Source organism: Myotis lucifugus, unplaced genomic scaffold (assembly GCF_000147115.1).
Source record: "Myotis lucifugus unplaced genomic scaffold, Myoluc2.0 scaffold_194, whole genome shotgun sequence".
NCBI classification, from domain to species: Eukaryota; Metazoa; Chordata; class Mammalia; order Chiroptera; family Vespertilionidae; genus Myotis; species Myotis lucifugus.
Window position 1 is genome coordinate 833,531 of NW_005871242.1, and position 20,367 is coordinate 853,897.

General features: G+C 44.2%; 1 protein-coding gene across 3 annotated transcripts in view; it reads right to left on the reverse strand.

Moving 5' to 3' along the window:
• Positions 1-20,367, reverse strand: part of CSGALNACT1 (chondroitin sulfate N-acetylgalactosaminyltransferase 1) — a 252,115-nt gene that overhangs the window by 24,907 nt on the left and 206,841 nt on the right. For all 3 annotated transcript variants that reach the window (XM_023760843.1, XM_023760845.1, XM_023760844.1), the window contains 2 exons: positions 8,778-8,994; positions 462-563 (listed from right to left, as the gene is read on the reverse strand). In XM_023760843.1, the coding sequence (XP_023616611.1) occupies positions 462-563; positions 8,778-8,994 (319 nt within the window). The remainder of the gene's footprint in view (positions 1-461; positions 564-8,777; positions 8,995-20,367) is intronic.

Below are 20,367 nucleotides of genomic sequence, written 5' to 3' on the forward strand. Positions count from 1 at the left end.
GCCCAAAGAAGCCCATGCTCCCTATCCTGGCTGCTCACAGCAGTTTATCTCAAAGTCAAAATCAACAACACCCTGCACAATGAGCACCAGTGTCAGGCAGAATTCCCCCTACACACGGCCAGCAACCAACTAACCTCATGGCATTAATAAAAAATATAGCGAATTCAGAAAGCACAGGAAATTCTGTGGGCTGGGGCCTTGAAATATGGACGGGGTTTAAAAAGGTAGAGGAGGAAGAAGAGAATTCCAGGTGGGAGAAATCTAAGGCACGGTTACTAGTATATTGACCCAGGGCAAGGGGCACACAGGGTTCTGCCTGCTCACAGGCATGGTTCTGAGAATTCTGTGGAAGAAAGGTAAGAGCTGCCTCTGGATAATAAGACAAAAATCGGAGTTTCAGCCTTGGATGTGTATGAGCTCAGTGACCATAATTCCTGATTATGGCTCCACGTCGTACTTACCTGGAAGTGTTTTCAAGTATTCCCTTGACCTCATTCATTTCTTCTTTCCCAAAGTAAACAACGGTGAGATGAATTCTCCCATCCTGTTGGATGCATGTCTCCCTAGAAAATAAAACATGTGTATGTCTGGACCTGTTTCCACAGTAACAGGAAAGGCCCAAGCAAATAACCTATTTTGTAAAGTGCAAAAGGGTCTTAAAATAAGCTTGACCAAAACAATGACCTGTATTTGTATTGATTTTTACCAAGAAACAATGAAATTTAAATGTGCAGTTCTGGTCAATAGAAACTTAAAGGCTACAGGTCCAATCTACCACAGGCCTAGCCCATTGCGACACCCAGTGCCATGGGAAGGGCACTGATCCTACCCTTCTTTGCCATCAGAAGTCTATGAAATAAATAACACACAAATTCCATTGTACAGATGAGCAAGCTAAAGCCCCGAGAGGTTGAAACCAGAATCCTTGTCCCTGACTTTGCTCTTGTGTGCCAAACAGTCTTAAAGACTGAACGTGTAAAGGTAAAAACATTTTTCCATTTGGGACTCTAGAAACTCTTGGGAACACCCAGGGGCATGACTGTCCAAGGGAATGATAAGGCATAGGCACAGCTGCAGCCGGTCACCCTTCCCAAGCAGATACACCTACTTTCACTACGTCCCCATTTCTCCTCCCTGTGACTCTGTCCCAGGCACCGGGCACCTCATACTCCAGGGTCCCGGCAGCCCTCTCAGTGCCGGGCCTCCGGCTCTGGACTGGTCTACACCTGCTGTCCCCACTAAAGCTTGTTATTTGCCCATGTCCTGCTCTCTCAATGGTAACACCTAGTTTCTGTGTAGCTACCACAGTATGATCCTCTGCTGAGCACTTACTTCATCTCTATGTGTAGTGTGTGTACATGTATGTGCAGATATGTGTAGGCCAAAGTATCTGCGTAAATATGTGTTTAGGTGTACATGTCTGTGTATACATATATGTGTATGTGTGTGCATAATTTTACAGGTGTTTTCTGGAAGCACGTTAATGGAAAGATTCTACTGGCAAGACGATCTTTTGTGATATCTTGATATTTTGCATGTCCTTCCATTTTATTCCTTTTGTCTCTGTGTTAGCTACTTTCCTTAACCCCCAAACAACAATCCATATCATAGCGTTCTGGAAATCTGTGTGCTCTAATTGCAGAGGCCAATTTATTCGATGCATTTTATAATGACTTCAAAAAGGAGTGATTGTCTAGCTCGGGTGGCTGGGAGAAATCCAAAGAAATAGAAGATACAGTTCCTCACCTCAAAAAACTTACATAAGAAATAAAATCAGCTCAAATAAAATACGGACACCTCATGGCATTGATAAAAAATGTAGCGAATTCAGAAAGCACGGGGAATTCTGTGGGCTGGGGCCTTGAAATATGGACGGGGTTTAAAAAGGTAGAGGAGGAAGAAGAGAATTCCAGGTGGGAGAAATCTAAGGCACGGTTACTAGTATATTGACCCAGGGCAAGAGGCACTCAGGGCTCTGCCGGCTCACAGGCGTGGTTCTGAGAATTCTGTTTATTTCCTGTGGAAGAAAGGTAAGAGCTGCCTCTGAAACCCAGACTGATGGCAGAGCTCCTAGAAGCAGACACGGGACCAAACACACGAGGCCCCGGATGAGGCAGCTTTAATACGCAGAGCTCCCTCGGAGCCCCAGTCCCTGCAGACTGAATCATCACCTACCGACAATGAAATTCTCTGTAGGTAAATGATCCCTCCTGCACACTCACCAGGTAGAATGAAAGCACGCACACAGCGCCAAGCACCCAAAAATCTGTTCTTTAAAGTGTCTGCAGTTGGAAGAAGTCCATCCCAGAATCATTAGAGGGTCAGGCGCTGAGCCTGAATAAAGAAGCATTCTCATGTGTGTGTTTTCCCCCCTAGGGATATCGTTTCTGGCATTTTAAAATCCATTCAAAACACTTCCTGTTTTCAAGGAATAGAACAGACACTTTGGACCTTTACTGTCCATTCAGCAGCTGAGGCTTCCCGAGAAGGCAAAGCAGAATTTGTCCAGAGGTCCACTCTGGGGTTCCCTGCCATTTATTCATTTATTCCTTCCTCCATTCAACGAACAATAACCAAACAAACAACAGGCTGTGTGCCAGATACTCTACCAGGGGAGCTTAAAAATGAGTCAGACACTCCTGCCCGTGAGAAGCGCTCCTCTTGTTCATGACTGAAACCGTCTGTAATGCAACAAACAAATGCTTGATGAGAGAAGGAGCAGAGTGCTATGGAAACATCACTGTCTGTCTGAATGGTCTTGTAACATTTGTATTTTTCAGAGAATTCTCACTAGACTCCATCCCCACGATGTGAATGAGAAAGAGTGTGTGTGTGGATGACTGGACATGAAGCTGTCTGTGTTTTGCTGTAATGATTTGTACCTGGACACAGCCTGCCTGGATCCCGCGAGCCAATTTGGTTGTGCAATGCATTATTCTCATTGTGTCACAAGTAAGAAGAACAATCATGTATGGCCCTGTTGGGGAACCAACTATCCAGTTTCCCTGGGATTCTCCATGTTTTAGCACTGAAAGTCCACATCGCAAGAAAACTCCTCAGCCCCAAGTGACTGGGACAACTGGTCACCACACCTGCCTTTTCACAGTGCATTGGAAGAAACGGACTGCTGAAGAGCTATAGTACAAGGCAGGATGGAATGACGCAGTAACAGTTGAGTAGTGTACAGGGCGTTTACCTTTTAAAAGATAATGCTTTAAGTAGATAATGCTTTAAGTAAATTAACTTCAAACAATGACAACTGCAAGCCATGTACCAAAATGTGGAAAATGGCTAAGGTCTTGCTACCACTAAATGACCAATGAAAGGGACACACACCTATGTCTTAAACATCACAAACAGGAGGCCAAGGAAAGAAACAGACGATTTTGTTTTAGCTTCATGTGGCTTCCACCTCCAGCAGCTGCCTCAGAAAGAGGAGCTGGAGAAGCAGCCGGGGTCGGGGGAAGGCAGCCCAGAGGGATGGCTGCGCTGGGGAGAGAGAGGATCTCCAATTTTCACTTCAGGATCTCAGCACAGAAAGAGCCACAGTGGAATATTTGGTCTCTCCACATCAGGTAGAAAGTAGAGAAGAAAGGTAGAACTAACCTAATTGTTCTTTGTAAAGTAACCCTTCCAAAAAGGGTGTACTTGGCAGAACCAAAGGACAAAAGACCATCACATTGTCAAGATCCACCATAAGAGCGGAAAAAGGAGAAGAGATAAGAGATGCCGATAGGCAGATGACATATCTTATACATGTCTTCCCCTGACATACACACACCTTTAAATATAGGAACAAAGCTTTATCTTTTCTCTTCTTTTGGACTTATGGGAGTTGTGGAAAGAGCTGCTGAAGACAACACATAAATGAGTTAAGAGAAGTAAACAAATGGGGCTGATTCTCTCTGATGTTCCAGGCCTCAATCCTTGACCAAGGGCCCATTCTGAGAGACAAATAATCTACCCCTCAGGGAAAAGATCCATCCACAGTTGGGTCAAGTGAGCCTGGTGCAACTCCCAGATCCATACCAGGACTCAGAAGAGCCACAGGAAGTAGGATCCTCCAACAAAGGCTGCACAAAACCCCAGCTGAGTTCTTCCTCTCTTCTACATGTTCTTTCAGACTACAAATGAAGCAAATGGAACAATAAATGCCCTGTCCGCAGAATATCGCTGGGAGCGGGACACAAACAGTTCTCAGTCAAGACTCGAAAGTAGCCAAGAAGAATCCACTCTGACATCAGAGCAAAGGGGCTGGATGGCCCTCAGTGTGCCATAAAGAAGAGGGATGAAAACAAACATCACACCTACCACATTTCAAGAATAACAACAAAATTAAAGGAAGAAAGAGAGAGAATTAAGGGAGAAATAGCATTCAAAAAGCCAATGAAAAACCAAATCTGAAAGAAGAGATAACTCAAACAGAAGAAAATGTCTTACGAATGTTTCACACTTTCTTAATAAAAATGTGAATTCCATTTTTTAAAGTTCAAAGAGGATATGACAAAAACAACAGTTCCTAGGCATATTCTATGCTCAGAAAACACATTGATAAATGGACAAAAAACTGAACAGAATAATTAAAAATACCAAAGTACAGAATAGACATATCTGAAAACCAAATTCCTCATAAAGAAAAGGCTTATGTGAAAACAGATAAAATACAAAGGCATTAAAAAATGAGAAACAAGTAAAAAATTGAGAACACCTGAGAATACACAATTGTGTCTGCAAAACAGAGAATCCAAACAAATGAAGCGGGAAAGGTACTCAAAATTAGAGCAGCAAAAAAAGTTCCCTGAAACAGAAGAATTTACACAGCAAAATAGGAAACTGAATTATAGAGAAATCTGAGAGAACACAATAGACATTGACCAGAGACATATCCTAATTAAGCTATTATGATTCAAGACTAAAGAAAGAATTCTTTGGACATTCAGGCAAAAGTAAGTCATTTTCAGAAGAGACTAAAATTGTCCTAACACTTCTTCATGGTACCATTAGATGCCAAAAGAATATCTACAAAGTCCTGAGGAAAGAAAGTGTCCCCCGAGAATTTTAAGTTCGGCCAGGTGACACTTAAAGCATCAAGATAATGAGCAGACATTCTAGTCCGAAGAATGTATGATCCTTCTTGAAGGAATTTCTTGACTCAACCAAGGCCTCAGAATTGAAGAAGCTATTGTTGGAGAACTGCTAATGAAAACAGTGAATCCATGTAAGTACTGGAAGTACTGGATAAAACAGAATGTAAACGCTGCAAACCCTGAGAAGGTAAAAGTAATACAAAGCTGAAAAAATTGGAAAATGGGACGCAGGAGAGGAAGGAAGCATCAGTGTGCTGATTTTCTCTTCTTATTGTAATTGCAACCAATCCAGTCTAAAATTAAAAGTATTATGTAGTAAAAATTACATAATAATTCCAATCTTCTCTGTTTTGAAAAATCACTTTTGCAACTTTAGAGGGATCTCTTATAGTTGAGAAACACTTTCTTAAAGATCAGCAATTTCTTCTATGGTACTTCAGATTCTCTTCCATAAATTTAAGTAAGGTAAAATTTAATTATTTAATTAAAAATAGAACACACAGTATATCTCATGTTGTATTAAATTATTCCCAGATAGCAAGTTATTTTTTTTCCCTCGCCCAAGGATATTTTCCCATTGATTTTTAGAGAGAGTGGAAGAGAGAGGGAAAGACAGAGAGAAATATCGATGAGAGAGAGACACATTGGTTGGTTGTCTCCTGCACGACTTCTGACCAGGCCTGGGCTGGGGAAGAGCCTACAACCAAGGTATGTGGCCTTGATCGGAATTAAACCCAGGACCCTTCAGTCCACAGGCTGATGCTCTATCCACTGAGCCAAACCAGCTAGAGCAGCAAGTTATTTTTTCATCTGCAAATATACAAAGAAAGGCACCTAGAACAATATGCAATTAATATTAAGAATGATGAATTTGGGGAGGCAGAGTCAGGAGTGAATTTGTAAATAATTTAATCCTTGTTGTGTCCTATATTGTTTAAAGGTCTTATAATAGCCATGGATCACTTTTACAAACTAAAAAGTCATGTTTAAATTACAAAAGCACAGAACAACCCAAAACCTGTCACTGAATTTTTAAACAAAATATATGGTAACTATTTATAAGACAGAGAGAATCCAACAGGAGTCAGTGCCTACCACAGCTAATAATTTTCTGTCTTGGGATGGAAGGGACTTCATACAGACAACATCAAATACTTAATAAACAGCCCCTTACATTTTCTCCCAATACTTTTTATGGTCATATTACCTGCATTTAAATATTTAATTGACTGGAATTTACTCTGGGTTTTGGTGTGAAGAATCACATGTAATTAACTGTGCTAAAGCCATGCACTGGACAGTTCATCCTCTGCTGACTGGCTTGAAACACCACCTTTACTGAGTTCTCACAGAATTAAACAGCCTCAGGTTTGAGTGCCATCTCTCACCTCATTTTTTCAGAGACCTCAGTACACTCAGAACCTGGGCTACAGAGCAAACTCCCCACTCAGGCTTCTGCTCAAGTGTCCTCTGTCCTGGGCTGCCTTTCTGGGTCCCACTGTCCCTTGTGTCTATTTCTGCTGTAGCTTCTAGCTTCCTATGAGTAGATCTCCTCTCCACGAAGGCGGGCGCTACATCTCTATCTCCTCTTCTCAGCCCTGCGTTTGGTGGAGTGTCCGGCACACACACAGGCCGCCTGAATACCCACCCCACCCCCACGTAACAGGTCTTCCGACCCCCGACCCCCCCCCCGCCCCCCGGCTACAGGCAACAACAGGCATCTCAAGAGTGATAGTCAAGGAAAAAGACCCTAGGATTTTTGTCTGTTTTTAAAACATTGACTAGAACTACATTGTATTTTACCCTCTCAATTTTGGTGTCTTGTGAGCTATTTATTTACTTTTTTCCAACAATATTTCCCTTCTAGGTTAATTCCTTGTAATACTCATGACACTAAGGCAATACATATCTTACATATATTGTGCTATATATGGCAGTCATACATATCTTACTATTCAAGGCTTCCAAGCCCTTGGGGTCCTAGGCTGATGACTTGGCCCTTCACTGAGCAGACATTCCTTTAGCACAAGCACTACCTTACCAAGCCCAGCACACTCAGAGACTAGCCTATGTGCAGTGAAGCAAATCTCAGGGCCCTTAATCTGGCAAGCACTAGGCAGCTTCCTGGCTAAAGGAACTTACTATGACCTAGTCCTAGACATGGGCACACCTGCTTCTGGGAGTAATGATTTGGCTTAATGCCTAGTGCAGCCACAGGTTCAGTCCTTCTAAGAGAACACAGGGAGAGAACTTAGAAACACCAAAGGGAGACAAAAGCCAACACCATAGTCACTTCAGTACTAAAGCCAGAAGAATGTGGTCAACAGTCAAATGATGGTGCCCACAGGGGTACCCTACAAACTGGAGATGGACGGAAAGATCGGTGCACCCTACTCCGAATGATACCACAGAAGAGACAAAGGGAGTTACCATGGCTTTCTGCAAATACCTGAAAGGCTACGATGTTTAATAGAAAATGAATTTGTTCAGTCCTTTCTTCAGACCCACTGTGTAGAAATTACAGGAAGGTGGACTTCAGGTCCTAATAAAAGTGTGCTTTCTATCTACAGCTGTTCAACATAAGCACAGCCTACCTTTAAGTAGGTAGTTACCTGGCATACACGCACATTGCATAGAAAAAGCGTATGTCAGGAGAACTCTCAAGGATTCTGAACTAAGGGAGGATTAGAGTAAATGACCCTCAAAAGTCTCTTCTAAGACTACTGAATTCTGACCTTAAAATTTAATTAGAAAAGGGTTCCTCTTCAAATGTAAAAATTAAAAAAAAAAGAGTACATTCACTATCCAGAATTTTGAGAAGTATCAACCATACCTTTATATGAAGCATTAATGGCTTTGAATAATGTGAATTTAATGATAAAAGATTATAAAAATAAGTCTGATCTTCCAGGATTTATAATTAGATACCTATGACTTGCTATCGTGTGTGTGTGTGTGTGTGTGTGTGTGTGACTTGCTATCTTTAAAACAAGTTGGCTAAGTAAGTTAGCTGATTAACCTCGACCAGTAAGTGAATGTAGCCATAACAGCTTATAAGCTCCAACACTGCACAAGGCTTTAAAGACACATAGGTAAAACAGCATTCCTGCATCTGAAAATAAAACCCCCTTAGTCTTCTTAGTCTCCTTGAGTAGCTACAGAAATGACTGCGTGGAAATTCCTTGGCACAATTCTAAATGTATTCTCGGGGGACATAGATTAGAATAAAAAATAGATTCTGATTCAATCCACTCCGGCCACTGCTAGAGCAGGGCAGCAAATGAAGCCAGCTTCCAGCACAAGTCCACGGCCGTGGCGCCCGCCTCTGAGAGCCTGGGAGAGGGCCCACTCTACCGGTGCGATAGCATGGCCCCTGTTGGCCCCAGACCTGAGCCCAAACTCAAGTTAGAGCTGAACGCCACAGGCGGAGGCCTTCTTTGTAGATCCCGAGGAAAACCCAGTCCTGCCCAGTTTCCCTTCCAAAGGTACATCTGCTTATCTGGCGGTTTTCTAATTGCTTTAGGGAAAGGCAAACACAAATGATAAAGGTGATGTGAAGAAAACAGAGTTGAACAAGAAGAGAAAGACGCCTTTGTCCTCGGCGGGGGAAATGAGGGAGATGACGGGAAACGATATCAGCACTTAACACGCACCACATGGGGGAAGACAAACAGGTGCAAACACACAAACCTGAAATTCTGCATGAACTGTCGGAACTTGTCCACCCTCTTTGCCAGTGGCACGATAATGTTGATGAGCGTGTTGGCCATGTTGAGTTTTTCTTTTTTTACTTTCATGATAGGGCCAAACGGTCGAAACAGGACAAGGCGTCTGAATTCGTGCTTGTGGTCCCCTTTGAATGTGAGCTCATACAAAGTGCCTTTATCCTTTTCTGTGCGGTAGATCCCTGTTAACAGAAACACGAGAAAAGACAGTGTTTTTTAATAGCTGAGATCTAGCATAAAATGCCTTTTAAACACATACACGCACACAAATTAAATTACAATTAAACCTCTACCTCTAATATGAGAAAACTCAAAATGCTGCCACTTTCAAATATCCCCAAAGAAATCAAAATGCCGTTAATTTAAAAATCACAGTTATGAAGACTTCATAAAAACGTGGGGGGAAGTTTGTAATGTTGGAAACGAAACTATATTTAGACGCATTAAAGAAAGAACTATAAAGCAATATGTCTAAATAAAACTGGCTATGATGCAGAGTGGGATTATGTGCTTTTTCTTTTCTGCTTCTCCTACCTTCATTTTCTGCAATATGATTTGGTAAATATAATTATTATATTTAATTTAAATACTGCGTTAATATTATCTCTTAAAAATCATAGCCATTTCAGATGAACTGACCAGAGTGATCTCTTCAAGGTAACTGGGAGTGGCTTGGGGCCGCTGCTATGGGTCAGGTGGCCCTCTGGACGTTTCTGGAAGCATTAAAGCAGAAAACAAAATACCGGCACCATGGCAGGCACACATCTTAATTTCATATCGTCCTTCCTACCCGAGAAGCATCATAGGTCAGTGCTCCAGAGCAAGTCTACTTATGGACACCCCCCACCCCAAAACTGTGCTCCACCCCATGTCACTGTTCCTGAAACTCCACAGTCTCGCTTGTCTCGTTGAAGATGTGACCCAGCATCTATCTCAGCTCAACTTTCAGGGTGAGCCTCCCTCGGGCCTGGCCCACCAGAACTCTCCTATCTAGTGCACACAGGCTCCCGGGGCGCCTACGCTCCATGGCCTTCCCAATATCACCGGTATTATGGCGTTTTTCCGATAGTTAAAAAAAAAAAAAGTCAAATTCAACAAATCACCAGATAAGCTTCCTCATCTCTTATCTGTGATTTGCCATGGTTTTTTTCCATGTCCCTTCCTTCCTCTTAATCCCCACACTAGCTAGAAAGCACCTCCCAGTCTTTGAGCAGCTACAAAAGCAAGCTTCCAGGGAAAAGATCAGCCTAGGGTCAGCTCCAGTTTTCAAGGCCTCTCCCAAACCACTTCTCTCTGCTCCCTCCCTCTTCCTCCCTCCTCTTTTCCTTTGGTGGGAACTACAGGTCTTTAGAAACACGGCCAAGTTCTGCTCTCTGTTCTCCGCCTCACAGGAGCTTTCATCCTACACCCCGGGTTTATAGCCTCTTTGATCCTGTCCAGAGCTTGGATCTCCTTCAGGTGCGGCAGAGAGGGCTTTGGCATTGCACATTTTCAGTGTCATTTCTCACAGCGGCCCCACGGGCCTGTCTGGAGATGCAAAACGTGCAATCGCCGGCACTGAGCGCGGTGACCCAGGGCCTGGCGCAGCCACAAGGAGGGAGTCCTCTCTGAAGCCCTCCTGGCTTCCCTGGGTGCCGGGCAGGCTGCTCAGCAGCCCTCCAGTCAGGGACCAGAGAGAAGTTCTGCTGCGCTCCTGCTAGAATAGATTTCAGAGTCCCTGCAGGGGCCCCTCATGGAGGAAAGCAGGAGGTTCGTTTCTTAAGAAGCTCCAAGGGCCTCGGGGAACATGGGAATGGTCCCCTTCCAAGCCTGTGGAGTCTCTGGGGCAACTAGTGCTCATTGAGGAAACAGGCTCTTCCCCCACCGCTAAGGTGTCTACACAGCTGGGCAAACCACTGGCTCCCAGGGTCCAAACCAGGTTGGCTGAGTCAGAGAGGATTCGAGTTTGGTAACAGTATCTGCACAACCCAAACGGGCCTGCGGGGTCGGCAGCTGCATCTCATCAAACTTCCGTTACTCGTGTCAGCAAGCGTACCCTCTCCACACAGCAGTAAGCGGGGCGAAGGCTGCTGACAGTTTAACTTGCAGATAAAAATGTAAACCAGCCTGCGATTTTTTTTTAATGGAGTCATTTTCTTTCTCAGCACCAGGATAAGAATCATTCATTTAAAAAAATCTAAGTCCCCAGATCTGAAAACACAGGTAGAAATATACACAAACCCGTGTCAAGAGAGGACATCTATTTATAAAGAACCCAGAGAATTGTAATAGTTCTTATTAATGGTGATTCTTATAACCCTGTCGGGATGGCTGCCCCTGGCGAGCCTGTGTGACCGCCGATAACTGTGTGGCAGGCGGCCTTTGTTCTGGTTTCCGGGCGGGGCACCGCTATCAGGCAGGCCAGCACGCCCAGCCTCATCTTGCAGCCACATTTCAGCCGCTGTCTCATTGTCTTCCACATCCTATGCCCTGAAACAGTTATTACATCAACCTTTTAGCATATTTCCCCACACTCTGCCTAATTAAGTTAATCATGGTGTAGAAATCTGATTGTAGATCCCTTTATTCTATCTATTTTAAATAAGTTATTTAAAACTCTCTTGCAACCTATCTCCACTAAAACCCACACCCAGCCATCTGCCCACTCCACCCACGGGCTCACGATCCCACACCTGGACACAAAGAGCACTCAGTCTTCCTGTAACACAAAGGACAGCCCCTAACTGGACCCTTGCATCTTTTAGAAATTGTCAGTGGTGGAAACACAAAAGGACCGAGCGAAAGGGGCAGAAGCATTCTGAGGCAGGAATGCTTTTCCACGGAGAAGCTGGCTTGCACAATGGCAAATGCAAAGCAAACTGGCCACACAAACACCGTCCCTGTGGTATTCTGTGGGATTGTATCATTTTTATACACTATGCAAACGGGAGATCAAAATGAGAACTTGGGAACTAGCTCACATTTTGGTTTAGACACACTAACTGGCACCTTCTTTTCCCTTCTTTCCCTCCATCTTACTTTGAGTTTGGTGTTTCTGTTCCCTCTACAAGCATCGCTGGTCCTACCCTACTCAGGGGGGCCAAGCCCTAGGATGGTCAACTAGGTGAGGATACTTCCAAGTATCCAAGATACAGCTCCATGGTCTGCTGCAAATGTCTATGCCTTCAGTAAACAGGGAGCGAACTAGATGCAGGTCCCCTCTAAACCTCCTATCTTCAAGGTAGGACCTCAGAAATCATGAGGTCAAGGAGGTACCACTGCTTACACTTATATCCTTGTCCTCTCTCCACATGAGGGTGCACAGGTTGTGGCCAATGCTGCACCGCTGAGCCCAAAAGTGTCTCCACTTTCATCCCTGCCTTTCCTGCCTTCCTACATGGAGCCTAGGTCTCCCAGCTGGATCACTGCCATCTTCTGAGGACCATGTTCCACTTCGTGGGCCCAACACATCCTGCACGTATCCTTTGATCCTTAGCCTCCTGGAGTACCACTATCATCCTGCTTTCCCCTGAGCTCAGGAGCCCTCACCAGCATCCCAAAACCCACAGAATAAAGGACCAATCCCATGGCCAGCTTTTAAGATCTTCCTTAATCCAGCCTCGTGTAAAATCTGGGCCCCAGTCAAGCTGGTTTATACCGAGCACATACAACTCCTCCTCCCCCAGGAGAAAGTGGAACCCTCTTGCAACGCTGGTGGGAATATAAAATGTGCGGCTTCTGTGGAAAACATCTGGCGGTTCCTCAAAAAGTTAAACACAGAACTATCATAAGATCCAGCAATTCCACTTCTGGGTATGTACCCAAAAGAAGTGAACACAGAGACTCGAACAGATACTTGCACACACATGTTCATGGCAGCATTCTTCACAGTACCCAAGTGGTGGAAACAACCCAAACCTCACCAACAGATGAGTGGATAAACAAAAAGGGATTATACACACAATGGAATATTAGCCTCAAAAAGGAGATGAACCAAAGAACTTATATGCATATATGCACAGCCCATGAACAAACAATAGTGTGGGGAAGGCCTGAGGAGGGGGCAGGAGCAGGGTGAAGGGGGTGGAGAGGGGGGGAAGGGAGGGAATGGGACATCTGTAATATTTTCAACAATAAAGATAAAAAAGAATGAAATTCTAATACATGCTACAACATGATGAACCTTGAAAATATGTGCTAAGTGAACTAAACCAGTCACAAAAGGATAAATACTGTAGGGTATTGTAGGATTCCACGTACATGAGGTACTTAGAATAGTCAAACTCATAGAGACAGAAAGTAGATTGGTGGTTACCAGGGGCTGGGGGAGCAGGGGATGTGGAATTAGTGTTTAACAGACACAGTGTTCCTATTGGACATGATGAAAAGTTCTAGAAATGGTACTGGTGAGAGTTACACAGCAATCTCTCTATATAAAACCCTAATATGCAAATAGACCGAACGGTGGAACCAAACAACCGGTTGCTATGACGTGTGCTGACCACCAGGGGGCGCACGCGGAACATGGCGGGCCTCGGCAGCAAGCAGCAGAGCGTGGAACATGGCAGGTGTCAGCCGTGGCAGGGTGGTGGAGCAGATGAGCGGGGGGCACCAGACCAAGACGGGGTGCTGGTCACTGTCATCAGGGCGAGCCTCTGGTGGTTACTGAAAATTCTTTGCTCCCACATGCCGCGGTCCCGCCCGGCACTCGCACCCGCTGTCGGCGCCGGCCCCTCTTGCACCCGCTGCCAGCACCGGAACTGCTGCTCATACCCGCTGCTGGTGCCCAGCACCAGTCCCAATCACTCAGCGCCGTCAGCAGGTGCAAGCAGGGCTGGCGCTATCAGTGCATTGGAAGCGGCACAAGGAGCAGGGCTGCTGCCAGACAGGGGACCGGGGGCTGTGGCGAGAGGGGTCGGGCAGGCGCACAGAGGATGGGCCTAGACCCGCCCCTGTGCCCACCACAGCCTCCTGGCCCACAGTTCCTTTCAAGGTGCATGAATTCGTGCACTGGGCCCCTAGTGTGAATATACTTAATGCCATGAAATTGCACACTTAAAAAAAGTTTATAATGGTAAATGTTATGTGATGTGTATTTTACCACAATAACTACTCTCCTATGAAAAGGCCTTGCACTTTCTCAAGACACACTTCCTCACCCGTCAGCCTTTCTACTTCCACCCTCCTAAATCTGCCCTCCTCCTCTGGGAAGATTCCATGATGCTCTCAATCCAAAGTCAGAATAAACAACAGAATGTCTGCCATAAAGTCTTACTTCTTTTACCCACAGATAATCTTCACATCCACGCTTAGGGCTTTTCTTTTATTTTAACACACAATAGTAACAGTTGCTAAACAACAATCATCTGAATTCATAGTCTATAACACATTCAAAGTAGCACATTCTGAAAAGAGGTGCTTTCATGAAAAAATTCATTGCTTATAAGAAAAAAATAAGTATGTCGGAAAAGAAAATCTATAACAGGCAGAAATGCAGACAGTAGTAAATAGTGGCAGGTTACCTCCTGACAGCAGGGGAGGAGGCAGATCATCATTTTAAAAAGAAATTTAAATGTCTGAGATAATTTAATACAAAGTAAAACACTCCACTCGTGTAAACTGCCTTTGAAATATCACAAAGAGCATATACCTACTTACTGTGTTTCTGCAAGAGCACATTATCCTTACCCAGTTCAAGAAGGGAAACATGGAAATACTTGAGAAAGATCTTACTCCACAAGAATGCTTCAGTTATCTAGAAAATTCTTAGGTGGAATAGCTCATTCCCAGACCACATGAGATAAATGAGACATAATTACAGTGCCATCTGTTGTCAGCTCTATTTTCTTAGAGAAAGTAGCTGACATTCAACACTTGTGAAAAGAGATGTTCTAGGCCTTCCAAATGCTCAGACACTATAATGTAAATAATTTCTCCCCATTAAAAGAAAAAAAAAGTAACCATTTCCAAGCTTTCTCTCAAGTGCAGGGTTATAGACATGTCTGTCCATACCTTGCTTTCTCGGGCATCACAGTGCATCTGTGCACAGCAGCTTCTGGACGGGTCCTGATCCAAGTTTATCACCATCTTTAACTTTCACTAAATGCTTCTTTCATTTGCTAAGAAGTGCACTGACTGACATCCTTACTGAAATAATTCATGAAGCTCTTTTCTTATTTCCATTTATTGCATTTGGTGTGTATATTCATGTCACAGACTAAGGCAGATAAATTTAACACTTGGTTCTTTTTTTTTTTAAATATATATTTTATTGACTTTTCACAGAGAGGAAGAGAGAGAGACAGAGAGTTAGAAACATCGATGAGAGAGAAACATCGACCAGCTGCCTCCTGCACATCCCCACTGGGGATGTGCCCGCAACCCAGGTACATGCCCTTGACCGGAATCGAACCCGGGACCCCCCAGTCCACAGGCCAACGTTCTATCCACTGAGCCAAACCGGTTCGGCTAACACTTGGTTCTTGATCAGAAATTTCTAACAGCTTCCCTTACTTAGAGCTCCTCCTTACTTCATCACTAGTACTAGCAGTTGACTTTTTTTTGAGAGCCATTCCCCCCTCCCCCCACAAAACTACAGCCTACCTACCACTCCATGAAAGTTAGAGGTATTTGACAATAAGTCGGAAGCAAATGAGTGCAGCAATGGGCTGGGTTCCTCACCAGGTGACCCACCAGCCTCCCATGATTCATGTTCACTTGACATGGCTATTTTTTAATCCTTATGGATTTTTCTCATGGCTATTACTTACTGTGGATTGTGTTCTCTATTAGAGACATAAAGATGAACATGATAAAAATCACTGCGCTTTCAGAATTCACATTCTAGAGAGGAAGGCAAGCAGGTAAACAAAACAGGCATAAATAATATGCGAAGCACCTATGAGAGTCTGCCCAAGGTGTAAGGGAAGAGAAAGGAGGGCGTCTCCACCTGCCGGAGGGTATGGACAGTTTGATCTCGAAGATATGTCAGCAGAACTGAAGACTTAATGGGTGTTTGCCAAGGCGACAAAACCAGAAGGGCATTCTATGGAAGATAACAGCACAAGCAAAGATACCAAGTAAACAAAACAAACAAAACCCAACTTGTTATGTCGGGCAAACTTCCACAAAGCTGGGGCGCAAAAGGTAGGTGTGGGAGAAAGGTGGGAGAGGAGGCCGGCAGGTCAGGTGGTGCTCACTCGCCCGCCCACGAGGCCATCCTCACAGCCTGGAGCTCAGGGGAGCACACTAGTCAGTGATGGCGAACCTTTTGAGCTCGGCATGTCAGCATTTTGAAAAACCCTAACTTAACTCTGGTGCCGTGTCACATATAGAAATTTTTTGATATTTGCAACCATAGTAAAACAAAGACTTACATTTTGTTATTTATTTTATATATTTAAATGCCATTTAACAAAGAAAAATCAACCAAAAAAATGAGTTCGCGTGTCACCTCTGACATGCGTGTCATAGGTTCGCCATCACTGCGCTAGGTCTTTCACAGAAATGAGACGAAGTCATTTCAGGATTATCACCTCACAGCAGTGTGACGTGTGAATGGACGACAGGGAATGAGATCAGAGAGCAATGAGGAGAGAATCACAACGATTCAGCAAGAAATGAAATGGCAGCAGAGATGCTGAGACGTGGGCACAGCTTGGGAGAAGTTGGTTAGAAATGGGATGGCAGGGGAGGGACAGGGAGGAAGGTGGTGTGACTCCAGTTACAGGTGAGAAAAGGAGTATGTGTAAGCTTTGGATATGCCGATTTGAGGAGCTCCATGAGGAGCTCTGAAGCTCAGCAGACAGGCTTTTTTAAACAGAGGTAGGTGTCCCCATCACATAAGATGACGCTGAGGGTGGGGGTCAGATCACCCAGGAAGTCTGGGAGCCCAGGATGCAGGCCTATGGTAGCCCAACCCAGCAGGTGCAGAGTGCGGACGTCCACAAAGAGAGGAGACAGCCTGGTCCAGAGCATTGAGAGAAGCAGAGAGAGAGGCAGGACAGCGCCTCGGGGAGGCCACCCCACCAGTGAGGAGGGGCTGCTCAGCAGTGCAGCTGTCACGTCAAGATTAAGAACAATGAGAACAAAACGGGCCACTGGCCAAGCGGATCACTGGTGACCTGACCAATAATGGTTTCAGGTTATTGACAGGAATGAAGCCCGATTTGACAAATAACGAGAGATGAAGTGGCCGGAGTAAGTTGAGTAAGTACTTTTCTGTTGTTTTCCTTGAAACAAGTTCATTCCTGCCTCAGGACCTTTGCTTTGCCCATCCTTTCCCCTCTGCCTGGGATGCTTTCCCCCCCAGGCTCCTAGCATGACTGATCCTTCTTCCCTTTTAGGTCTCAACTAATGCCACCTCCTCAAAGAGGCCTTCTCTAGTCTCACTCTCTTGAAGCCCCCCCCCCCCCCCAGTCACTCTCTGTTACCCTGTTTTTATTGCACATGAACTAAAGGTGCTTACTTACCCACCTATTTATTACTGTTCTCTTCACTAAAAGATAAACTCCATGAAAACCAGAAATCTGTTTCTGCAAAATGAATCCCTGCTGCACAGAACAGAAGGAAGGGCGAGGGGGGGATGAAGGTGCTTGGATGGGGAAGGAATGCAATAGAGTAGGAGCCAGAGTTAACAGTGTTTTGGTTTTTTTAAGGGAGGCAGGGAGGAACAAATCCATATGCCAAGAGGAAGGAACAAAGAGAAATCTATCCTGAGAATACAGGCTGGAATGAGAAAATGGAGGTGGGTGGAATCTACAAGCCAAGAAAGAACTTGGTCTTGGACAGAGAAGGGTCACCTGTTTCCCAACGCAGGACCTAAGGACCAGAGCAGGGTTGCAGGTGTGGGGCAAGGAGCCAAAGGAACTCACTGAGAACGGATGTCGATCATTTCTCAGTGGAGCAGGAGAAAGCAACTCAGACTTGGAGAGGAGTCATGAAGGGCCGGGATGGTGACAGTGAGATGGGGGGTCACTGATCCAGGACTGGGCGCTGCAGGACTGGGCGCTGCAGGACAAGGGTGGTGGGCCAGGAAGTCGGGCTCTGGGAAGACAGTGGCTGAGGGAGAATAATATGGGGTCCAGCAGAGGGAGGAGTAAAGCCTAAAGGCAGGATCAAAGGACGAGAAAGGGGTCAAAGTGAGAATAAACAATGAAGTCCGGAGTGATCACAGAAGCCATGGGAAAGAATGGATTTCTTTTTTTTCTTTTTTTTCAGATAAATTCAAAAGGCTTATTGCACCAAATGCCACAAAAAAAATGGATCAAAATAATACATGGACAAGTTTTAAGAAAAAAATTTCCATACAATGACATTGATAGCTATTTAACTGATCAAAAATATAAGGTCCTATCAATTTGTCTTCATGGAGCTTCAATGGTAACAAATCCCAGAATTTTCTCTTTGTTTAAATACCACTTAAATGTAAGCATATTGCAATTTTGCTTCCAAGATATATAGTTCACCAAATTTTGACATTTAAAAATTAACATTCAGAGGGGACTGCTTGATTTAGGCAAGTATTATAACAAAATATCCCCTCCCACAAAAGAATGGATTTCTGAGGATGTTTAAGTTTAATGAGAAAGTGGGGCTCTTCCAGGCCCAGGATGGGATTGCCCTGAAAATCAGGCCTCTGTACTTCCTCCCCTCAAGGCACTCACGTTGGTCAGACCAGACAATGTGCTGCTCGAGACCCCAGCTACACAGACTTCTTTATCACCCCCAGTTTCTATTCAAGGATTGGTGGCTTCTTATGAAGAAATGGCAGCTCCATCTCTTTGCATAACCTGAGTTTAAGAAACCAGCAGTGGAAATGTACACAGACTAGACGTCTATGTGGACTGACGAGTTTAAGGGGCTAGACTGAGTGGTGGGGACTAAGATAGCAGAGAGTCCTGCAGGGATTCCAGAACAAACATCCGAGGAAGGGAAGTCCGAGCGGCCATTGTCAGGGTACGTTTCCGAACAGCTGCAGGACTTCCTCTCAAAACACGGCAAGACCGTATATCCAGGATGTTGTTGAAAAGCAGAAAATTTGAGATAGAGGCAGCCGGAATGAGCGAGGTCAGAGATCAAGGAATGTGTGTCCACACCATTGTCTTTGGCTAACCATTGAGCTATCCATGCACAACTACTTAAACAACTTACCACCAAAATAGAGGACAAAACAGCCTAACTGTATTTACATTACTGTGACTCATGTCTGTTTCTCAAAACATGTTCACAAATATCATCTTAATTCTAAAAAATCTTCCAAAGAGGTAAGCCATCTATCTACCCATTTCCTTTTACAGATGGGTGAATTGGAGCCTTTACAAAAGTTGAATAAGTAACTTGTTCAAGGTTACAAATGATGTGCTCACAGACTAATGGGCATAATGACTGAATTTAAGAGCATGCCATGGTACAGCTCTTTAAAGGGAAATTAACTTTACAATCAAAAGAATATTTATAACTCTCCTTTCTGTTCTTTTCTTTTTGAAACTGGCTTTTGAAAAATAGAAAAACATCAATAAAGATACTACAGAAAGCTAACCAACTTTCTAAGGTATACCAGAAAAGTCAGTCTTAAAACTTGCCTTTGAAGATTAAGAGAATACATTATCGATTGAGTCACTGACATCAATTTCCTCATCTTTAAAAAGTGGGACTAATAGTAATACATATTTCTTCACAGGGCTGCTGAGAAGATTAAATAAATTCATACATGTAAACATGCAAGCCTGGAACATGGGAGGTGCTTAGTGATGTCAGCAACAGCAATAATGATAACAACTGTCAGCACTGTTATTATGTTGTCATCCCATTTTGCTTCATTAGCCATTTAATGTAGTAGTGCTCTCGGTCACACAGGTCACAGCTCAGGGACAAGCCCCCTCTTGCTGTGTTATCACTGACATTAAATATGCTTGGAAGCTGAATCCAGTTACTGATTTTTTTAAAGCTGTCATAACTGGATCCAGAGGTGGGAGGATTCTTGATATTCTGGTAAAGAGCCTGGTAATATACAACTGAGCATCTATAATAATAAAAGGGTAATATGCTAATTAGACCGGACAGCTGAACGACCTTCTGGAAGTCCTTCTGGACGACTTTCCAGATGAAGCCAGGGCTGCAAGGGCCTGCGAGGGCCTAGGCAAGCCACCATGGCTGCAAGGGCTGAGGCAAGCTGCCGCGGCTACAAGGGCCGAGCCCCTTGCATGGATTTCGTGCATCAGGCCTCTAGTATATAATATTTGAGTCTCAGTAATTTTTTAGTAACATTGCAATGATATATTTTTAGCTGTTGTTTGAGAAATGCCCATTACCCCCTTTTTTAGCTGAAAACAACAGGAATGTATTATCTACACTCTAGAGGCCAGAAGTCCAAGACAAGGTGTAGGCAGGATTCATTCCATGTTTTAAAATTAAATTTATTGGAGGGATATTGGTTAATAAAATTATATAGGTTTCAGGCATACAATTCTATAATACATCATCTGTATATTATATTATGTGTTCACCGCTCCAAGTCAAGTCTCCTTCCATCACCATTTATCCCACCTCCCCCCAGCCCCCTTTCCCTCTTGTAA